This window comes from Hirundo rustica, chromosome 19 (assembly GCF_015227805.2).
Source record: "Hirundo rustica isolate bHirRus1 chromosome 19, bHirRus1.pri.v3, whole genome shotgun sequence".
NCBI lineage: Eukaryota > Metazoa > Chordata > Aves > Passeriformes > Hirundinidae > Hirundo > Hirundo rustica.
In genome coordinates this window covers 4,834,103-4,850,157 of record NC_053468.1, presented here as the reverse complement: position 1 = coordinate 4,850,157, position 16,055 = coordinate 4,834,103, and the positions used below count along the sequence as shown (strand labels likewise).

Genomic DNA, 16,055 nt, shown 5'->3' with positions numbered 1-16,055 from the left:
CCCCAGCACAGCCCACAACGCATTTCCTCCATCACCTCCTCCTCCTCCTCACCCCTGCATCCACAGCCCCTCATCCCTGCCCAGCCCAGCCATCCCCTCTGCGACAAGACCTGCAGCCCGCTGCCATCCGGCCCCCAGTGCCCCCCAGCACAGCCCACTCCCCACATCACCCCCGCAGCATCCCCCCTCTCCACGCAGCCCCCCGCCCACGCTCCCCCCTCTCCATCCGCCGCCTGCCCACTCCCACGCGTGAACCCCTCGATGCCCCCCACGCACCCCCGGTCCCTCCTCACCGCCCCTCTCCCGTGCCAGCCCCCCGCCGCTCCGGCAGCCACGGCCGGCGCCGTGCCCCGCTCACCGCCGGTGCCGCGCCCGCTCCGCTCCGCCGCGGTCCCACCCGGGCTTTTTATCCGCCCTCCCAGGCAAAACAGGCGCGCCCGCTGATTGGCCGCCGCCTCAGCCAATGGCCGAGCGCGCCGCTGCCGCTGGGGCACGTGCCGGTTAGCGCCCCCCCCCCGGCCCCTCACGGGACCCCCCCTCACGGGACCCCCCCTCACGGGACCCCCCTCACGGGACCCCCCCCATATCCCAACGGGATCCCCCCGGGATCTTCCCCCGGGATCCACCGATATCTCTTCCCGGGACCCCCGATACCCTCCCCCGGCATCCCCCTGATATCTCCTGATGGGACCCTCCGATATCTTTCCCTGGGATCCCACAGTACCCCCGATACAGTCTCCCGGTAACCTCCGATATGCACTCCCCGGTATCCCCAGATATCTTCCCCGAGTACCTCCCACCTCCAGGGATGTGTTTCTCCTCCGGGATTCCCCCGGTACTTCTGCGGTACGCCTCCATATGCCCCGGGACGCCTCCCGGTATCGAGGTACCGCCAGTACCCTCATGGATCCCCCTCTCCTCCCGTGTCCCCCGGTACCCCCGGCCCGGGCTGCACCGGAGCTCTCCCGGCACAGCACCGGGCGCGACAACCGGGGCTGGGCACGGGGTCGAGCGGGACACACACACACACACACACACACACACAGAGACACACACGGACCGTCCGCGGACACAGCGGCACCTTTCCTTCCAAGGAAAAGCGACAAGAGCGGGATCGGCGGCGCTCTCCGCCGGTCTCCGCCGGCCCCGGGCGGCGGCCGGGGGAGCAGCACCGCGCTGGCCGCAGAACGGCTGCTGTGAGCGGGGACAGCTCCGCCGAGCACAGGGAGCCGTGTGGGGAACGGCACCCGCGGCGTTGCTCATCTGCTGCGGGTTACGAGGCACCGCATCCGTCCTGAGCAGTCTGCCTGTCCTGCTCGAGGAGAGAGAGACCAGAGAAGCTGCTCCACCCCATTAAAAGGGCATTTTGGGAGCAGGCATCCAGCACAGCCCGGGGATGATCACCCTCACGGCATAGCTGGACAGAGGCAATGAGCCCTCGAGACAGCCCAGCCCATGACACAGCTCATTCAAGGAGTCACAGAAAGGTTTGGGTTGGAAGGAACCTAAAAGATCATTTCATCCCACCCCCTGGCATGGGGAGGGACACCTTCCACCAGACCAGGCAGCTCCAAACCCCATCCAACCTGGCCTTGGACAGTTACAGGGGTGGGGCAGTCACAGCTTCTCTGGGCAACCTGTGCCAGGGCCTCACCACAAAGAAATTCTTCCCAGTATCTCATCTAACCCTGCCCTCTGTCAGCCATTCCCCCTTGTCCTGTCCCTCCATCCCTTATCCAAAGTCCCTCTCCAGCTCTCTTGGATCCCCTTGAGGCAACTGGAAGTGCTATAAAGTTTCCCTGCACTCTTCTCCAGGCTGAACACCCCCAGCTCTCTCAGCCTGTCTGTAGCAGAGCTGCTCCAGCCTCTGATCATCATTGTGGCTTCCTCTGGGCTCACCCCAACACATCCCTGTCCTTTTTATGTTGGAGTAAAGGGGGGAAAACCCCTCACTAAACTTGTTGATCACACTGCTAGGGATACAGCCAAGTTTCATTAAATAAAAGTAATATCAAACCAGGCTCACATCTGACTTCACAACTCTGCCTTCTTCTTTTCTATTATTTTTCAGAGCATTCCTCTGAGATATTTCTGGGCCTGCCATAAATCCATCCCTCATTAGGGAGGTCCTGGGTCAGAGGATAGAATAGGATCTTTAAAGGGGATATTTTCTCAGCCAAGGGAGATGAAAACAGCGTTTGTGGCAGGTAAACACCCCAGAGGAAGCAGAGGGCCCCCGACAGACGGACGTGTCCCCACCACTCCATCCCTGTGGTGGGTGGGAAGAGGAAACTCCTCAGCCTTGGCTGCGGGAGAGGGGTCAAGTGTTTCAACAGCTGGAAAGTGGATTTAAGCCAATGCAAACAAACAAACAAAAAGCCCAAAGAAAACCAGGCAGCCTGGATCGGTGCCAGGTGTTTAACAGAGGTAGAGGAAGGCTGAGACAGCACAAGACACAGGAGACCTCAGCGCCCAGACCTGGCTGCTGTGTCCGAGAAACACAAACTGGGACAGGGAGGAGCATTCGGAGGGTTCGGAGGCTGTTCGGGGTCACAGGAACTCTTTGCCACAGCAAGAGCAGGGGGGGCTCAGTTTTCATATCCTAGGAGAAAAGAAGCTATCAGGTGATCCACGGGCAGCTATAAATACCCCAGGGATTGAGTAAACAGCATGGGGAGAAAAAAAATAAAGTGAAGTCGAAGAACAGCACTGACACAGAGACATGTTTTTAGAAACTGGCCAGGAATGATTTTAAGCTGGAAGGGAGGTGACAGCTCCTGCTCTGGCACAGCCACCAGGGTAAACGATGTGGTGCTTTCCAAAGGCTTGGGCAGCTTGGGAAAGGAGACGACAAGGCTGACAGGATGACCAGGACAGACCACTGTGGGAAAGACCCCAGGAACAGCTCCAGCCTGCGTTCCTGCCCCAGCAGAGCACACAGACACCTCTCTGCTTAGAGACAGCACCTGCACATGGATCCCTTCCCAGTGCCTGCCTCCCAAACACTGCAGCAGCTTTGCAAAGTCAGAGATCCAGCACGGGAAGAGATTTCCCCTCCCTCACTCGTCAGCTCTGCCTTGCAGACCTCCCACATCCAGAACTGAACCCCAGGCACCGCCGACAGAAGCATCCCCAGCACGCAGACACCAGCGCAGCCACGCTGCAGGAGTGTGCATGGGCAGCCACACGCTGGAAATCTGCAGCTCCTTTCCCTTTCACTGCCCAGACACGGCCAAGATGCTTCATCTTCAAGCTGGGGAAACATCCCGGCTCCGTGGACACAGAAGGTTCTTCCCAGCAGCAGCATTTTCTCAAAGCAGGCGCTGCTTTGAGCGGCGCAAAAGCTGTCAGGTTGCTGTCAGCTATTTACATGCTGCACCCAGAGTGAACTGGTTCACGTGATACTCACTTCTGGCACAGTACTGCTCAGCTCACAGGCTCAAAATATCCATCCCATTAGGGGGAAAAAATGGCTGCTTATAAATCAAATGTGGGACCGTCCCTGCCGCTGTCATAAAACAGTGTCAAAACAAAAGCAAGCCTGTGCAGAACAGGCTGCTGCTCCAGTCCTGCCAGGATGAGCGGTTTTATTTGGATGCCAGAATATTTGGTGTTATAATCACAGCGGCAGATGATTCCACTGCAGGGAAGGGTGCTTCATGCTGGCTGCAAAACTGGAGGCTTCAGCCACATCAGACCGTGGGGATTCGGTGCCTTGCGCTGTGGAGAAGCACCCATGGAAAGCAAAGGGGAAAAAGCAAAACCCACTGTGTTTTCTGAAACACCCCAAACCCTGAGCAGTGCCAGACCGGAAGGATTCTTGTGGAGATCTGCACACGATGTGTGAGAGGCAGGCTGCAGCAGAGGGGCTCTGGACACTCACAGCCCACTCACACTCCTCCTGCACTCCAGTCTTGGGCTCAGCTCAGTGAATGAGAATTCAGAACTCAACAGAGCCAGAAAATTTTTAAAAAAGGAAACCCCAAATGGAAAGCCTAAGGTTGCTGACAGTGCTGACAGTTTCCACACTCTGGAGAATATTTCTGGTTGTATCTTTGACTCAAAGGGTGGCTGGGAAACCCATCTCCCGAAGGGCATTTAATTTTCATTCCAAAGCTTTCACACCACGCAAAATAAGAGAAAAAAAATACACAAAAACATTCTACTACTTAGCTACGTCTAAAACCAGATCACTCTGCAAATCCTCTTTGGCATCTAAACCGCCTTTACTGCAGAAGTGAGGTATGGGAGGTGGCAGGAGCTTAGGGCACCCGTGGAAATCCCATTTTCCAAGCAACTTTCATCCTTATCAGCACGGCGCCAGGTGCACAGGTTGATGGTCACTGCCCAGCTGCCACGTTTGCACAACCGCAGTTTGGAACCGTGTGGAGTTTAAAAGGCTGTCACTACACCCCGTGTCCTGCCAGGTGCTTTTTCCACAGGGAAGCAAAGGCAGCCAGGGCCTGCCACAGAAGCCAGAGCCACACAGATAAACCCCAGCAGACCCAGATACCCTTTGAGATAAGCAGCTAAAATTAATTTTCCCTGAAGCTGCTTGTGACAGCCCATCATCTCTCCTCAGCCCAGCTCCGCTAAATAATCCCCTTCAGCGAGAAAGAACTTTACAGCAAGAGGCTCCAAGCCGCATCGCTGGAATTGGGACAGGGAAAGGTGAAAACCCATGGGCTGAGAATGGATTTTGTACACGCATTTCCCAGCCGAGCACTTAGCCGCCCTGCACTGGGTATGCCCCTAGTGCCACCACAGCGTCCAGAACATCGCTGTCCCCGGGGGCTGCGCAGACACAAAAGCGGCTGCTGGGGCAGGGAGGGGCAGAAAACAGCCCTCAAGCACCACAAGCCCATCAGGCTGTCCCCGCTGTGGCCCCAGCGAGGCTCCAGGGCACGGAGGAAAGGGAGGGGGTCACCAGGCAGGCTCGATGCTCACAGCTCGGAGCGGGCTCCGGCTCCCCCGGGCTGGGGTTGAGGAGCCCCGCGGCCCCAGCCCGGGCGGTGCCGGCTCAGGTGGCCGGAGGAGCGGCCGGCAGCTCTTTGCCGGGGCCGGACGGCGAATCAGCACCGCTGCTGGCCACGTTCTCGTATTTCGGCTCCTCCTCCGCGGCAGCCTGTCCCTTCCTTTCGAGGCTGCCGGCTAACTCCGGGCTTTTACCCTTCTCCGTGGCGCCTGCGGTTTCGCCGGCCCCGTCCTGGGCTCCGGTGTTTTTTGACGAGAGAGATGCAAGGAGGAGGGACAGTCTCTTTGCAGCGGTCTGCTGGTGCCTGCCAGGGGCTGACTCGGCGGGAGCCCCCGGCACGCTCTCCCCGTGCTTGCAGCTGTTCTCCGAGTCCCTGCGCTGCGCCAGGGCCCGGCGAGGAGGTTTCTGGATGGCCTCCATGCTCCTCCTCACCTTGGGCTCCTCCTTGGCGGCCCACTTGCCCCTCTGCAAGCTGCCCAGACGCTTCAGCACAGCCTGGACGCGTCCCTCGCCAGTCCCCTCCGCCCTAGGGTCCTGCCCGGCCGTTCCCACCATCATGTAGATGGTGGTGACGTTGGGTTCCTTCCCCTTCGCCTCCCAGGTGCCGGATTTCGCAGCCGCTTCCAGCGCCTCCACTCTCTGGGCCACGTGCCTGGTGCCGGTCACCACCCTGCGCCGTCCCCCCGGGGTGGCCCGAGGCGATGGCCGGTGGCTTTCGTCCCCCTTGCTGAGGGGCTCGGGGTTCTCGTAGCAATCGCTGGCCGGGCGCTCGCCGGGGGTCTCGGCCCCCGCGTCCCCCGGCGGTGGGGTCATCCTGGACGGGCTCCACGGAGCCTTGGGCTTCCGGCTGGGGCTGGGCGTCTCGGCCGCCCCGAATTTTGTCCCCTCGGCGAAGGACACGGAGGGTCGCTTGGCCTTGGCGATGCTGGAGGTGCGGGGGATGGCGAAGGGCTGCGAGACGTCCTCGGAGTCGAAGGCGGACGGGTCCGGGAGAGCCTGGCCGGGAGGGGATGCCCCATCCTGCAGCTCAGCCCCTCCCAGCAGCGGGATGCCTGTGGGACAGGGTGACACGTGTTACGGCTGCCAGAGCCGCCAGCCCGCCTGGGGAACAATTGGGGACACTGGGACAGGAGCTGATGCAAGAGGATCGTCCCTGGGATTGTTTCCCAGGGAGGAGGTTGTGAAATGGGGTTGCCCCACTGGGCACGTCCCATCGCACGGGGCCAAACACAGCCCTGCAGACAGGAAAACAAGGGCAAGGAAATAAACACCGTCTGTGCCAAGCACACCTCCCTGGGATGGCCAGGATTGACCCCGGCAGCCCAGAGGTGATCAGAGAGGAGGAGGAGGAGCAGCCATGGGCGTCACCTTCTCTGGGAGGGACGGAGTACTCGGGTCCCTCGTTGTCGGTGTCGAAGGAGGAGAAGGAGCTGTCTGAAACCCACGCAGAAGATGGTGGCTCGATGAAGCTGGGGTTGAAGGGGATTTCCGTGTCGTGATGCGAAACTGGGGAGGAGAAGACACCCAGCTCAACTTGAGCACCCCAGGGTGCTCGGGGGAGAGGAGTTTCAGGCTCCTCCCCGGACAGGAGAGTGCAGCACTTGTGGAAGCGCTGTGGGCAGCTCTGCTTTGCTCACCTGTGACTTTGGGCAGTTTCGAGCTCCCCAGGTTAAAGCAGGGCATGAGAGCGCTGAGGTTGGCCAGCACCCCCTGCACGTGGTGCTTCATCCTGGCCACCACATCATCGTCCGGCACTGCCGCCCTGCAGAGCAGAGGTGTGTTACCCTGGTTTTTCTGAGTTTCTTTATTAGCCTTTTGATTTTCATAAATGGAGTCAGATCTTTTAGTTACTGTAGAATATTAGAGCAGTTTTCTACCTTTCCCACAGAAGTAATATAAACAAATCCTTTGTTTTTCATTCTCTGTCCTTTGTTTGCATATTTCTAACCTGAAAACAATTGTAACTGACAATTCGTCTGGCCACTGAGGCTGAGGGGTGGAAACCCCAAAAAGCCAATCTTCTGCTAGACCCACAAATGTATAAAAAGTAAAAAAATAAACGAAAGGGTCTCTTCTTCTCTCCGCTCTTTCAGCTGGGAGCTGGATCAGAAGGACCTCTGTGAAAATCTCTTGTCTGCGTGTGATTGCTTTGTGTGTCTCTGTGACAGAGGTGGACATCGAGGGACACGGGAGATAGGGGTTTGTGTCCAAGGTTGAAAAATACAAGAAAATACCTGTCTCTGGCATCTGCTGAGCCGGCACCGCAGCAGCAGCAGGCGACACAGAGCAGCAGCAGCAGGAGAGGGACGAGGATGGCGGCTGCAAGGGCTCCGTGGTCCTTCAAACCTGCGTGAAGAGATGGGTTGAGTCTGGCATGTCCTGTGGCTGTGACGCCTATAGAACCGCCCTGCACGGAGAGAGCAGGAGCTGACAACTCCTGGTGGGGCCAGGAAGCACCAGGATACACCCCAGCCCCGTCCCCGGTGAGGATGTGACCGTCCCTTGCCCAGTGCCGAGGAGTAAATGTGACATCAATCTTACTCAGCACACAGTCACCCTGCACAGGGTCGCAGGTCCCCCGGGAGCACTGGCAGGGCGAGGAACAATTCACTCCAAAATACCCCTCGGGACAGGTGTCATTGCAGCTGGAAGAGAGAGGAAAGGAGGGAAATACCCCCAGAGAGAGGCAAGGCTCCAGCCCTGCCCCACTCCCAGCATTTTCCCGGCATTTTCCCGGCATTACCTGTCTCCCCAGTAGCCTGCCTGGCAGATGCAAACTCCTGTCACGGGGTCACAGCTCCCCGAAACACACTCGGGACAGAGGAACTGGCAGCCATCACCAAAGGTGCCCACGGGGCAGGAGCTGTTGCAGCTGCCAAAACAGAGCGAAGCATCAGCGACTGCACCCCAGAGCAGGGACACCCCCAGGGACAGCAGGAACACCCCCAGGGACTGCAGGGACCCCAGGGACACCCCCAGGGACTGCAGGGGCCCCAGGGATGGCAGGGACACCCCCAGGGACTGCAGGGACACCCCCAGGGATGGCAGGGACACCCCCAGGGACGGCAGGGACACCCCCAGGGACGGCAGGGACACCCCCAGGGACAGCAGGGACACCCCCAGGGACGGCAGGGACACCCCCAGGGACGGCAGGGACACCCCCAGGGACAGCAGGGACACCCCCAGGGATGGCAGGGACACCCCCAGGGACCAGTGGCCTCACCCTGGGCGTACCTGGGGCCCGTCCAGCCGGGATCACAGCGCAGGCAGGACCCGGTCTGGGGGTCGCAGGGCTCCCCGTGCAGGCAGCGGGGACACGGCTGGAGACAGCCCTCCCCGTGGAATCCAGGAGCACAGGGATCCTTGCAGAGGGTCCCGTTCCAGCCGGGCTGGCAGGCCAGGCAGAAGCCATCCACGGGCGAGCAGGGCTGGCTGCGCTTGCAGCTCCCGCAGCTGCGTGGGCAGAGAGGCACTGAAGTCACAACATCCACCCTTGTACCCCTAAAAAGCAGGCTTCACCCCACAAAAAGCAGGCTTCACCCCACAAAAATCAGGTTTCACCCCGCAAAATCATTAAACATCACTTTGGACCAAAGGGAAGTACACAGCGGTGCCTAATGCTCTGTGGTACCAGGAGGGTGAAGGGAAGTAGAATCACAGAATATCCTCAGTTGGGATGTGCCGCTTTATCACCACGGGGAGTGGGACTAAGGACAATCAGATTTTAGGCTGACACTTTCTGCTGGCATTAGCAAGGTGTTTCTTTTGGGGCAACGCTGATCCTTCACCCAACCTGAGATGCTCAAACCCAGGTCGGGTCTCCCTGCCCAGCCAAAGGGACAGACACAAGCGCAGTGACTTCCCCCAAGATCTGACTGCAGCCCTGCTGGATCCACCCCCGCTCCCCCCATCTCACCTGTGCACGCACTGAGAGCCGTATTTCCCTGCCGGGCAGGGCTCCCGGCAGCTCCTGCCCTGGTAGCCGGGCTCGCAGCTGCAGTGCCCGCTGACGGGGCTGCAGGAGCCGTGCCCGCAGTCGCAGCGCCGCTGGCACGCCGGTCCCCAGAAGCCAGCCAGGCACTCGCACTTGCCCGTCTCCTGCGCGCAGGGCGAGACGTTGCAGGAGCACTTAAAGCTGCACCTCCTGCCCCACCAGCCCGGCAGGCAGCGGCACAGCCCGGTCTGGGGGTCGCACTGGGAGGTGGAGGGGTTGCACTGGCATTGCTTCCTGCAGCCGGGCGCCCACCAGCCCGGCTCGCAGTGGCAGGCGCCGCTCAGGGGGTCGCAGCGGCCGTGGGGGCCGCACTGGCAGGGGAACTGGCACAGCCCTCCCCAGTGGTGGGGGTCGCAGGTGCAGCGGCCGCTCACGGGGTCGCAGCGCCCGTTGGGGTGGCACGGGCAGCTCCGCTTGCAGTCGTGGCCCCAGTACCGCTCGGGGCAGCCTGCGGGGGGAAAAGGACGCAGCCGGGATGGGGAGAAGCCCGGCGGCACCCCGAGCACCCAGCCGGCTTTGGAGGGGGAGGCACTCACGGGAGCTGCAGTCTGCTCCGAAGAAGCCGGGTTTGCAGCGGCACAGCCCGGGTTTCACGCACACCTCGCCCTCGCTGCAGGCGTCCTCCCCCTCGCACACGGCTGCCGCGGCAGGAAAGGCACTCAGCGCTCTCTGGTCCCCCCCCCCCAAACTGGGCTCACACCCCACCTGCCGCCCACCCACCTCCCGCAGGGACAGCATTCCCAAGGAAACCCCCATCCCGCTTCCCGCTCCGTCCCTCCGGCTCGGCGGCAGCACCGGCCGCGGCTGGGGGCTGCCCCCGGGGCTCAAACAGGGCTGCGGGGCTTCCCCCGACACTCAGAGGATGGGCCTGGATGAGCTGGGGACCACGCCGTGAGATCGATCCCCATCCATCGCTCACCCAGCGTGCACGCCCTCCCGTCCTGCTTCCAGCCGGGGCAGCACGCCGGGCCGGCCGGGAACCTGCGGGAGAGAGCGGGGTGTCAGCCGGGGCCGGGGGCCAGGGCGGCTCCGTGGCCTCGGCCGAGGCGAGGAGATCCTTGCCCCAGTGCCGAGAAGGCGGCGCGGCCCCCAAGGGCAACGCTCCGGAAGGAAACCAGAAAAATAGAAGGAAATTTAGGAGGTTGCAGCCCCGAGGGGGCGGCGGGGCCGGTGCGCCCCAGGTGCTGGGAATGTCCCCGCGGAGCCCGTGCCGGGTGTCCCGTGCCCTGCGAGAGGCTCAAGCTTCGGCAGCGGGGCAGAAATGAGGCCCTGAAAGGCGTCACCGTTGATGGGAGACAATGGGAGAGGCAACGCGGCAACAAATTCAGGGGACATCAGCTCCCAAAGCTCTTTGGGGTTTTGCTACGCCGATGTTTCCCCACAACGAGTTTTGCCAAGGGTCCCCACATTGCCCCGTTGCCCTGCATTCAGAGGGTGAATGAGAAATAAACCCTGGAGAAGGGATCTGATGCCCCAAATTCCCAGACGTGCCCCAGCCACGCACCCCAGCATCACCCCAACCTCCGCGCCCACCCCGTGCCAGGCTGCACATCTCTGTCCATGGAAGGAGGGACAGACAACAACCCTCTGGAGCTGCTGAGAGGCCCCAGGAGACGGAGTGGCACCAGTGGGGACCCCCGTGGCACCTACCTGCAGACGTTCCTGCCCTCAGGGTCGAGCTCCTGGGCAGAGCTCTGCACCCACAGCCACAGCTGGAGGCAGAGGATGGGCCGGGCGCTCTCCATTCCAGCCGGGCACCAGGGCCCCAGTCCCGGCAGCTCCCCGGCCCCACGCTGGTGTCCCTCTGTCCGTCTGTCCCGTCCCACCCGTGGTGCGGCCTCTTCCTCCCTCCAGCCTTGGGTTTCTTCCTGAGGAAACGTGGGAGGAGGCGCCCCGATCCCGGCGTCAGGGGTGCGGCGGGGAGGGGGAGCAGGGAATGCGGCTGCCCGGGCTATTTTTGGCCCTGGCTGCCACCCTGCCGCAGAAAGGGGCACCCAGGGGCTCGACACGGCCACACAGGGGCTGGCACCTGCCTGTGTCACCCCGCTCCCCCTGTGCCACCCTCCATCGCCCCCAAAACTGCTTTAGCCATCGTCCCCCCAACCCAAACACGGCATCCAGTGCCAGCCCCTGCCTCAAGCCCCCATGGCACTGCCAGCCCCCCGCAGGGGCTCAGGGGAGGGGTCCCCACCTCCTCCACGGCAACACTGTGACCTGTGCTGGCCTTTGAAGGGCTGCTGGCCACCGTCCCACCTCGCCTGTCCCCAGGAGCTTTGTGTCAGCAGATGCACAGGAAACACCTTTTTCCTACCCAAGGCCGGCTCAGCTGAGGAAGGGCTCCGGGCTGGAAGCTCCCCTTGGCCATGCAGGAATTAACTCCTCCATGCCCAGCACCGTGGGATCACCCCCCCTGGAGCCCCCTCCCCATCACAGCTGACCCAGCAGAAGGGGCTCAGGGGGCAGAGCTGTTAGGAGAAGGGTGAGGGGTACCTGGGAGCATCATCCCAGCCCTTCCCAAGCAGAGAGCAGAGGCCGCAGCCAGAACCTCAGGGGAAAAACAAGAGACTGATTTATTTCTGAATTAAAGGTAGAAAGTACCTGACCTGAGGGGAGCGACTCGCCCCCACGAACGCAGGGATTGTTGCAGTCTGCCAGGTCCCAGGGGTGGCAGAAGAGGCCCCGGTGCAAAACTGATTCACCCCACGGCTGAGAAGTGCAGGAGTGGCCCTGGTGGTGCTGATCCTGACGGCTCCCAGCCACGGGAGCACCCAGACACCCAGTGCAGCGTGCTCAGCCCCTCGGGGACCCTGGGACACCCCAGCTGCACCTTCACATTGCAGGGACTGGGGAGGTCCAGACAGAAAGGGGTGAGGTGAAACAGCCCCACAGAGCAGCGTGGGGCGATGGAATCCTGGGCTGTGAGCAGAGGGGTTTGCAGAGAGCCACCAGTGGATGGGAAGATCCCTTTTGGGGTGTGAAGCAGGAGGAGGGTGCAGACCCCCACCACGCTGAGCTGCAGGCAGGGAGCAGTGGGGAGGGGGCACAGCTGTGAGGGCCCCTCTGTGGGGAAGCCGTGGGCACAGTGAAAGGGTGGCTGGCGGGCAGAGGTGCCCAGAGGTGCTGAGCTGTCCCATGCCAGGCTGGCAGCCCACATCCAAGTGTCCCAGTGGCTCTGCAGGAACCTGCCCACGCTGTGGCTTTGCCACCACCACGGCACGGTGGCAGGGCTGCCGTGCTGCTCTTGAAGCCGCTGGATGAAGAGGATCCAGGAAGTTCTGCTGCGAGGACAGATCCTGCTCCTGTTCCCGTGGGGTCAGAGTGGTGCCACGGCTCTGTCGGGGGAGCTGGACCCTGCCTTGCTCTCTCCCTCTGGCTCCAGCTGCGTGTCCAGCGAGTCGATGATTTCCCAGGTTCTGGAGCAGCTGGATGTGGGGGGGTCTTTGCTGCTGCCCTGGTACCACAGCCCAAAACTGCAGGGAGAGCAGATAAGGGCTGTGGGGGAGAAGAACCTCCCCAGGGAGGATGTGGAATCCCAACCTCCCTCTGTGGTGGTGGCAGCAGGACACAGCCTTGCTGCAGGCCCTGGGAGCACGTGACACCCAGGACAAGGCAGATCCCCGAAAAAACAGCAACCCCTGTTTTGGCACCATCCCTGACTCTGTTCCCATCATAGCTCAACAGGTGCCAGGTCCCAGCCAAACCCCAAACCTCTCCCCTGGCAGAGCCTCCCAGCACAGCAGCAAACTTACAAGCTCCTAATTTTGGATTCTGGAGGCGGAGCATCCGCGCAGTCTGTGCCGTGACCTGGGAGCCAGGAGCCCTCCTCTTCATCGCTGCAGCACAAAGAAACGGGGATGAACCTGCACTGAGCCACAGCAGCAAGTGCTGGAGCCACTCTGGAGTTTGTCCAGGGCTCCCAGTGCCACCACCTCACCCCGCTTCTGTCACTTTGGCCAGGCCACGCCTGGCTGGTGACAGGGACACACGAGCTGCAGCACAAAGCCCAGCCCCCGTGGCGCAGCTATGCCAGAGCAACACATCAACTGCAGACATCAAACCTTTGATCTCTGGAAGGAGGAGGCAGCTCTGGGCTTGGGGAAGTTCCAGTCCAGGATGTCACACACATGGAAATGCTGGAGCAGGGCAGCCAGCGCCCACCCTGCACGGGAGGATCCCAGCACCCAGCCTGACTCACCTGCTCGCCGACTCCTCCGTCGTTCCCAGCATTTTGGCTCGGATTTTTTTCCTCTGTTTTTTGATATTTGACTTCATTGCATCTAGGCAGAAGCTGGGAATTCTCTCCTCGTTCAGCAGCTCCCTGGCAAAAAGCAGCCAGCTGGTTAAGCAAGAGCCTGGGGAAGATTCTGCCCTGAACAGTCAGTGGGAGCAGCCTCCGATGGAGCAGGGGTGGCAGCAGGGACAGGACTCACCTCTGGTAATAGGCCAGCTCCTCCTGCACCAAGAACAGGTTGGTCTTGAGCTCGTTTCTCTCTTGCAGGATCTGCTGCAGCTCTTCCCTGGAGAAGCAGCAGTGAGCAGGGCTCCTGTCCCCATCCTGGTGCTGCGGCTCCTCTGAGGGTGACACGGCTCCCTCCTGGAGGGGGTGGAAAGAGACTCAGCATGCAAGCAGAGACCTCAAAACCTCCACCCAAAGGCAGGGTGCACATGCAGGCAAAGATGGAAAAGTCCCAGGAATGCCCCCATCTCAGCCAGCAACCACTGCCCACCACCTCACATGGCAAGCCCCCCTCATCCTCTGTGTGCCATCTGGTTTTAACTCCCGTCACCTCATCTTGCTCCACCCGTAACAGCTTTTACAGAGAAGGCGTTGCTGGCACTGCAGACGCCACGCTGTTCAGTTTTCAGCTGCGGGGTTTCCTTGAGCAGCCGTGTCTGGGTGTGCCAAAAGCTCCGCCCCAGGCTGGGAACGTGGGGTCAGCGCTGGTGATGCCCAGCAGCAGCGAGGCCACGGCTCAGACTCACCACACCAGGCTCCGGCCGCCGGCTCTCCAGGGCCGTCCTGCTCCTCCTGCTCGCTTCCCTCTGGCTCTGCAGCACCGCAGCCTCCAGGTCCGACTTCTGCTCCAGAGCGCTCTTGAGCTGGGCCTGCACCACGGCCACCTTGTGCCGCAGCTCCTCGTTCATGGCCATGAAGCGATGGAGCTGTTCCTGCAGCTGGAGGGCCCAGGGCAGCCAAAGGTGAGGCAGTGCCACCACCCAGGGACACCGGTGCCACCTGCCCCAGCAGCTGTGACAGCGCCGGGGGGGATGTGACACGAGCCCTTGGGCCCTGAGCTCCTCACCGCCTCCGTGTCCCGGCTCTTGCAGACGATCTCGTGGGCCTGGGCACGCAGCTCGTCCCTCTGCCTGTCCACCACCTCCTTCAGCCGCAGCATCACCTCCCGCTCCTTCCGTGCCGTGCTGTCTGAGAGCAGACACGGGGGGGACAGGAGTGGCAGTCCCCAGGGACTCCCCCAAGCCCACAGCACTGCAAAGTTCCTCAGTGCTTCTGCAAAGTCTGGCTTGTTCCTGGTAATCTCAGTGGGAACAGTGGAAAGAAGGGAACTGAGAGTTTTAGACCATTCCTGACATATCCTTGTGTTGGCACAGCAGCCCACACCCTGTGCCTGCCTCCAGCACCCTCCTGGGGGCTCTCGAGGTGCTCTGGAGGTTTGGGATCCCTGCGATCTGCAGGACAAGGTAATGCCTACGCTCCCTGCTAGGACAGGCCTCCAAGGTGAGGGAAAGGAGAGCAGCATTCCAGGCTCCAGAAGAACAGGTTCAGCCCTGCACCCAGCCTGCCACTCCACAGGGACACCCTGCGGCATCGGGTGACCCCAAACCCCCCTGGGACACCCACCTTCCTGCGACTGGCTCTCGGCGAGCTGCCCCAGGAGCTGGCGGTTCTGCTCCTCCAGGCAGGCCAGGCGAACGTGCAGGGCTCGCTCCCGGCGCTCGGCCTCCCACAGCCGCTGCTCCGGGTCCTGGGGGACGGGGACAGCCGGGTCAGAGCCACCTGGGGACGGGGACAGCCGGGGCACAGCCACCCGGGGACAGTGACAGCCGGGTCAGAGCCAGCCCGGGGATGGGGACAGCCGGGGCAGAGCCAGCCCGGGGACGGGGACAGCCGGGGCAGAGCCAACCAGAGACAGTGACAGCCGGGTCAGAGCCAGCCCAGGGACAGTGACAGCCGGGGCAGAGCCAGCCCGGGGACAGTGACAGCCGGGTCAGAGCCAGCCCGGGGACAGTGACAGCCGGGGCAGAGCCAGCCCGGGGACAGTGACAGCCGGGGCAGAGCCACACGGGGACAGTGACAGCCGGGGCAGAGCCAGTCCGGGGACAGTGACAGCCGGGGCAGAGGCTTCCCAGGGAATGGGGGACAGTAGGGGTCAGTGCCACCACCCCGAAAGGGGGACAGCTGGATTAGAGCCATCCCTAGGGACAACTGGGCCACACAGGTTGGAGCAATCCCAAGGAATTGGCGACAGCCGGGTCAGATCCGTACCAGAGGACAGGGATAGCGAGAGCAGAGCCATCCCAGGGAAGGGGGGACAGGAGGGACAGCCACACCAGAGCCGTGATAGGGGATGCAGGGCAGCGGGGTTAGAGCAATCCCCTGGGAAAAGGGAACGGCGGGGTTAGAGCAATCCCCTGGAAAAAGGGAACAGTGGGGTCAGAACAATCCCCTGGGGAAAGGGAACGGCAGGGTCCGGGCCATCCCCACGGGGAAAAGGAAACAAGCCGGGCCAGAGCCGTCCCCCAGAACGCGGGACACCCTCGCCAGCCCCTCCCTCGGGCACAGCCGGCCCGGCGCCGCGGGTCCCCGCTCACCTCCGCCTCCTGCGGCCCGGCCGGCGCCTCCCCCTCCGCGCCCGGCGGGGCCACCAGCGCCTCCAGCAGCTCCAGCAGCCGCACCACGGGCGGCACCAGCCCGGCCACGGCGTCGGGCCCGAAGCGGGCGGAGAGGCGGCGCAGCTCGGCTCCCAGCGCCCCGGCCATGCGATAGACGTGCGGCGGGGCCAAGCGGGCCGGCGGCGTTCGCCACAGCGGCTCCGCCATCGCCCCGCGCCCGCGCTCGCTCCGCCC

General features: G+C 62.4%; 3 protein-coding genes across 5 annotated transcripts in view; all 3 read right to left on the bottom strand.

Moving 5' to 3' along the window:
• Window positions 1-381, bottom strand: part of SLC43A2 (solute carrier family 43 member 2) — a 31,367-nt gene extending 30,986 nt beyond the window's left edge. Inside the window, exon 1 of the mRNA XM_040082283.1 lies at window positions 359-381. The gene's annotated coding sequence lies outside the window, so the exon portion shown is untranslated. The remainder of the gene's footprint in view (window positions 1-358) is intronic.
• Window positions 382-4,068: 3,687 nt separating this feature from the next.
• SCARF1 (scavenger receptor class F member 1) lies at window positions 4,069-11,686 on the bottom strand. 2 transcript variants are annotated; one of them, XM_040082645.1, is made up of 12 exons: window positions 11,568-11,686; window positions 10,620-10,837; window positions 9,889-9,950; window positions 9,506-9,607; window positions 8,892-9,417; window positions 8,210-8,428; window positions 7,719-7,847; window positions 7,517-7,620; window positions 7,210-7,321; window positions 6,613-6,737; window positions 6,344-6,481; window positions 4,069-6,027 (listed from the first exon to the last, which is right to left on the bottom strand). In XM_040082645.1, the coding sequence occupies exons 2-12, from the start codon at window positions 10,712-10,714 to the stop codon at window positions 5,021-5,023; spliced, it is 2,619 nt and encodes an 872-aa protein (XP_039938579.1). In that variant the 5' UTR covers window positions 10,715-10,837; window positions 11,568-11,686; the 3' UTR covers window positions 4,069-5,020. The 2 variants fall into 2 exon arrangements, with proteins under 2 accessions (XP_039938579.1, XP_039938577.1); XM_040082643.1 differs by lacking the exon at window positions 11,568-11,686 and having other exon boundaries at window positions 10,620-10,990.
• Window positions 11,516-16,028, bottom strand: RILP (Rab interacting lysosomal protein). Of its 2 annotated transcripts, XM_040082647.1 has the most exons (8): window positions 15,801-16,028; window positions 14,830-14,953; window positions 14,273-14,394; window positions 13,953-14,144; window positions 13,400-13,563; window positions 13,165-13,287; window positions 12,719-12,802; window positions 11,516-12,439 (listed from the first exon to the last, which is right to left on the bottom strand). In XM_040082647.1, the coding sequence occupies exons 1-8, from the start codon at window positions 16,026-16,028 to the stop codon at window positions 12,283-12,285; spliced, it is 1,194 nt and encodes a 397-aa protein (XP_039938581.1). In that variant the 3' UTR covers window positions 11,516-12,282. The 2 variants fall into 2 exon arrangements, with proteins under 2 accessions (XP_039938581.1, XP_039938580.1); XM_040082646.2 differs by lacking the exons at window positions 14,830-14,953; window positions 15,801-16,028 and having other exon boundaries at window positions 14,273-14,823.
• Window positions 16,029-16,055: the final 27 nt, after the last annotated feature.